We start from the raw sequence: 6,000 nt of genomic DNA on the forward strand, positions 1-6,000 counted from the left end.
TCATTTAAAGGTACAAATATAAGGTCAAAATAAGCCATTAATTAATTGCTATGCCAACGTCTCATGAAATTCTGACTATCGTTACGGGCCTTGGATTTACAGATTGACTCGTAGCGATCTTTATTATGACTCTTTAAAAATACTGAGGCAGTTATTTTTTTCACTCGACTCAATGTGACGTAGGTAAGACCGATAGCCAGTGGCGTAGCGTAGTGGGGGCGGCAGGGCGGCCCGCCCCGGGCGGCACTTTTAGGGGGCGGCAAAATTTCACAATAAATAATAATAATATCTTGTAAAAATTTTTGTAATAAATGTGATTATTATGTTCTAAAACATATATACATGATGTTTTTATTTGTAACATGTACAATACACAAAAATGATGATTGTTCTTGCCGAAAGGTTCTTTAGAATTACTGTATATTTTAGTCTTTTAAATTGAAATACCTAAATAAGGGGGGCGGCGAAATTTTCCTCCACCCCGGGCGGCTGACACCCACGCTATGCCACTGCCGATAGCTGTCTCTTTTTTCCCTATATCTATTTTGATTTTTGGAAGAGTTAATCCCTGTAATTTATGTATAGTCATAGAGTATGCTAAGGTAAGTGGAAACTCTACGAAATCGCAATATACTGCCATCGTTCGAAGAGCGTGTTATGGGGATTATTGGAAACAGATTACCATAGATGAAAGGTCCCTGATAGCTATCGAATTCTACTAAAATAAACAGAGGAAGAGCTGGAGGGCGAGCATTAGGAGCATATATAATGTAGCGTATAGTTCCTAGTGAACCATTGACGAGACCTCCTTGCACCCATACGTTGACTCTCAGCATGATTCTGGCATTAACTGAGAGATTCAAATATTTGGAGAGACCGAGAGCTGAGTCATCTTTGGACGAAGGCGGGGCAATATCTGGAGTGTTTTCGGATGCTATATAAGCAAGAGGGCATCCAGTTGACTGTAAATAGTCTTCGTTGCTTTGTTTAACTTGCTGGTTTGTTGGATATAGCTCTACTGCCGTTTGGAACTGATCAAGTTCATCTCTAGATAAAGAGGCTCGATTTCTTGTCGTCAGAATGTTCAGCTCTGTATCAGAGAAATTACCCGAAGCTAGATGTTGTAAGACATCTGTGAAGGAACTATCTGCGCTATTTTGTCTATGAGAATTACTAAGTTCAATGAACTTCTCAAAAGAATCAAATGCGAATGTAATGTAATGTCCCAATAGGGTCCCTACCTTGTTGGGACATTACATTGTAAAAAACACTCGAGTAGAGAGGAGTATTTTTAACAGGAGGAAGCTGACGAAAATCACCAAACAAATAGATAAAGAATCCACCAAACGGCTCATCTTTCTCGGGGCTCATCTTCCTCAATCTTCTCTCGATCATGGAAAACATTCTTGCACCAATCATTGACATTTCATCGATGATGATGAATTTGAGCGACTTCATCTCAATCTGGAATTTCTGTGCAGCTTCTTCATTTAGAGATCGAAATTTCGTACTAACGATAGGTAGACGAAGGAGAGAATGGATCGTAAAGCCATCAATATTGCTCGCTGCTGCTCCACGTTTTAAAAAGAAAACTTTTTAAAACTTATTATTCTATAAATATTCTTTATATTTGTTGTGTATCTAGTTAGCGATAATATTTACCTTTCAAAATTACTGTTTTAATGCTTGTCATATTTTCTGACCACTAGATGACGCTTCTACACGTGCGTGCAGGAAGCGACTAACACTTGACTTCATGCATTCATTGTCAACATTATAACTCTAGAATGAGTTGTCCGATCTTGATGAAATTTTCTAGGACGACTCACCATAACTCAGGGACGAACTGATTAAAATTTCAACTCTCAAAAATGATCCATACTGAAGAAAAACCCCTATCTTCAGTTTTACAAAAACGGATCATTTTTGAAAGTTGAAATTTTGATCTGTTCGTCCTTGAGTGATGATGAGTCGTCCAAGAAAATTTCATCAAGATCGGACAACTCATTCCAGAGTTATTTTGTTGACAAGGAATGCACGAAGTGTCAAGTATTAGTCGTCACTACGTTCCGACAACCAAAATTACAAATATGCTTAATAATCAAGCTACAAGATTTTGAGATAACATAATTTTTAAAATATTCATCAATAAATTTTTATGTTAATTTTATGTTGGAATCATTGGAAATTGATGTTTATGTTTAAATATTTAAAAGTTGATGTTATAATATTCAATATTTATTGTATTTGATTTTGAAACAGTTTGTAATGATGGTCCAGAATATATCACCTATACATTAGGCTGTGAAAATATTAGTTTATAAGCAAATAAATCTGTCTTAGCAGCCGAAAGTGTTGAGTGATGATTTTAGTGTACAGTATTTCGTTATTTTTGATTCAGTTCATTTCCCTCCACCAGTGTCGCAGCGTAGTGGGGGCGGCAGGGGTGGCGTTCTTAAGGGGCGGTATTTTTTCATAATAAATAATAATAATATCTTGTCAAAATTTGAACCATTTCATTTCATATTTTTGTCACACCTACGATTCGGACCGATTGAAATGAGCACGGAATTTTTATTACTTATTCTGTGACGAATCCCCTTTCTTTACTGATTACTTATTTTACTGATTACTTATTCTGCGGAATCCCCTTTCTTTAAATGAATGTATAATAATGACATCTTGCTCGTTGTAGCGATTGACAACACCGTCTGTACTGACTTGTAGGGATTCCCAATATTTTATTTAAGGGGGCGAAATTTTCCTCCGCCCCGAGTGGCTGACACCCACGCTACGCCTCTGCCCTCCACTCAGGCCCGCCGTAAGCGGGCGTGCAAGGCGTGCACCGCACGCGGGCGGCAAATTGGTATTGCTGGCAAGCTCAGCGTAAGTAGTAGTAGTTAAACGGGCGGCATAATCGGTATTGCACACGGGCGCTCAAACAGCTAGCGGCGCTGCCGCCTCCACTCACTTTATGATGTTTCATTAGTTTTTATTCGAATTAATTTATATTTCATATTAATGTATTTATTCGATTTAATTATCTTTTCATCATTATTCTTTAATTATATTTCATTCAATCCAGTTTTTTAAAATTTTTCACTGAATTCAGTTTATTCAACATTCTTCAATGAATTCATGTTAGAATTTATTAATCTGTATTTAGTCTGCGATTTTTATTATTCTTGGTTTTATTATTTTCTATTAACCATATAATTTACAATTATTTTATATAAAAATGGCATTGATTTGAAAAATAATGTATTCATCGAGAAGTGAACCAGCAAGTGTAAGTATAGCACTCTGCTGTCGAACCACGTGATCTTCGATGAAAGATTCTGAGAAACTTTATTCACACGTTGTTCCGGATATTTAACTTTGCTTTTCTTGCAAACATCTCAGAAGCACTTTTTCTTACTTTGTTTAATTAAGGTTTTTAGCGAGGCTTATTGAAATCCGTGAGGACCACGTCGTGACTTTCACTTGACAGTTTGAACTTTGAAATTAGATAAAAATGAGAAGAATCTCAATATTCACTTGATTAATCTGCATTCGTCTCTTCATTTTATTCATTAATTTCATTATAATTTAATCCTAGTATGTACAGCGTGTTCTTTCGTCTTGAGTAGAAGCGTCAGCCCTCAACAAATGGGGCAAGATTCTCATACCCAAAGCAGCTATTGCATATATCCTCTTGAGATCCACTACTAAAAAAAACTTTTTTTTAATTGAAGTTTTGTTATATTATTGACCTTTGGGTGTCACTTGTTATTAAATTATCATTTTTTAAATTTTTTTGTTTTCGGTCATTAAAAAATGGTATGTGTCATATATGACACAATGGATCTCTACCTGTACAAAATGCAAACTGTCCTGTTCATGTAAAAATGGTTTATTTGACTGTTTTTGTACAATAATTGACATTTTATATTTACATATGACATGCTTTGAAGCAATTTTTATTTGTCACAAGGCACAGATGGATTTTGCATTTGATACAGTACACTGTAGCTCATACACTTTTATATCAGTGCATTTGGCAGCAGTGATTTTTGCCATTTGCAATGATTTCTGGTATGTGTTTTGCTCCACTTTTGCATTGTATTTTTCTGGGATGTAAAGTTGGAGTATTTTTTATTATTTTCCTTTTCTTTGTCATCTTCACTGTTCATTTTTTTATTTTCTGTACTATCTGAATGTAATAGCCATTTTGACACTTTTACTTTAAATTTTAAATATTGAAGTGTGTTTTTCTTCCTCTTTTTTTATTGCTCTGCTATCTCTTCTGCAGGCTATCCAAAAATTGTTTTCATTTCATCAGCAGTAAAGTTCAAAAGTTTTTCCAGGTGAATCAGTGATATTTGATTTGTGCATGTCATCATCAAGCAATGACATCAAAGAGATTCTCAGGAATATAATTCAAGAAATATTCTTTAGACTCACACTTCTTACCCTTTCAGGGTTCTTCCTGAAATTCAGCAGCTGGTAGCAAGGGCTTAAATCTATTTGTATGGAGCCATGGTGAAGTTTGTTACTGCACTGATGTCAAGAAATCTTCCTCTATTTACATAGCTGAAGCATCATTTTCATCATCGTCAAATATATCATCTAATGACTTACATTCTTCAGGACAGTTTGGTTGATAAATGTTCTGACTGGTTTAAATGTTTGGTCACTGTCTTCATCACTGGACCAGCCTTCCAGTCCACACAAATTTCTATCAATATCAAGTGTCCTATCATGTTCCTCCCTTATTTCATTTGTTGTCACTGAAAAATTTATAATAAATGTCAATGATTTAGTTTTAATATAGATTTATGATATTAATAATTTATAAATTCTTAACAAACAGAATCCTGCAGACCACATAAATAACTATACAAAAACAAATCACAGAAATTAATTTATTAATTTATTAATAAAAATAAATAATCATTTTTATTAATAAATTAATTTAATAAAAAATTAAAATAAATGATAGAATACATATTGCTGACTAAATGACAAAATAACTATAAAAGTAAATAACTTGCCAATATGAAAACAGTTCATAGGCTGTAATGTAATTATTGTAACACTAAGAACCAATGTGTCATATACTACACATTCGAAAGTTAGCTCATCTTATGAAATACTGTTATTAATATAAGTTTTAAACAATACTCTTATATAATCTTAAAAGTCTCCTGAACAAAAATACGTTTAGATTGTAAGATTATAATAGATAGTAATAGAGAAAAATGAATACTTACATGAAACAGTCATACTTGTGATCACTTCCAAAACCATGTGCTCAGACAATCACTTATATTTTCCTTCATCTCTATCACAGTGGGATGCATGTGGTCTAATAAGATTCATTAAACTCTAGTGAAGAAAGGAATAACTAACATAAATGTTTAGCAAGCAAAAAAGAAGAACTGCTTTTCATTCTTTGGAAGGAAAATTGTGTGTCATATACGACACTCGGCATCCCAAGAGGATATGAATACTGCGTTTTAAATGCAAATGTGACCAGAAAACAAAATAATATAACACGGCAGGTTAATCCGTCGACATTTTTAGTTTAAGAATCCTGCCCCTATTGTTGAATGCCGATGCTTTTCTCAAAATGTTCAATTAACTTAAGCAACGTGGTAACTGCGGATTTCACGAAACACGCTGTGTATTTCTATTGTTTCAATTATTAAAATATAAATTTGTGACAGTCGTATTACATTGATAACTTGAAATACAACTCGCAAAATATTAACAATTTAATTTTTATTTTATAGATGAAAGCCGGAGTTCTTTTGAAATTCTTGTGTTGCGCTATCGAATTCGCTTTTATTAACACTTTAGGATCTTATTTATTCTACTTCGACACTTTTCCTTCGTGGGCCAACGAAACTCGATCTTCCATTTATTTCTCGATGTCAACGCTAACGAATTCCACGTCCAGTTTATCTTAATTCGGTTGTATATTAGAGAGATTTTTAATAAAAAATCTTATTTAAGATA

At 34.0% G+C, this 6,000-nt stretch overlaps 1 protein-coding gene across 1 annotated transcript in view; it reads left to right on the forward strand.

Annotated features, from left to right (window-relative positions):
- LOC136970169 (Na(+)/citrate cotransporter-like) overlaps nucleotides 1-6,000 on the forward strand; it is a 29,066-nt gene extending 23,066 nt beyond the window's left edge. Inside the window, exon 13 of the mRNA XM_067264579.1 lies at nucleotides 5,775-6,000. Within this exon, the coding sequence (XP_067120680.1) occupies nucleotides 5,775-5,951 (177 nt within the window). The 3' untranslated portion in view covers nucleotides 5,952-6,000. The remainder of the gene's footprint in view (nucleotides 1-5,774) is intronic.

This window comes from Centruroides vittatus, unplaced genomic scaffold, assembly GCF_030686945.1.
Source record: "Centruroides vittatus isolate TY-2023 unplaced genomic scaffold, ASM3068694v2 contig_19, whole genome shotgun sequence".
Lineage (NCBI taxonomy): Eukaryota > Metazoa > Arthropoda > Arachnida > Scorpiones > Buthidae > Centruroides > Centruroides vittatus.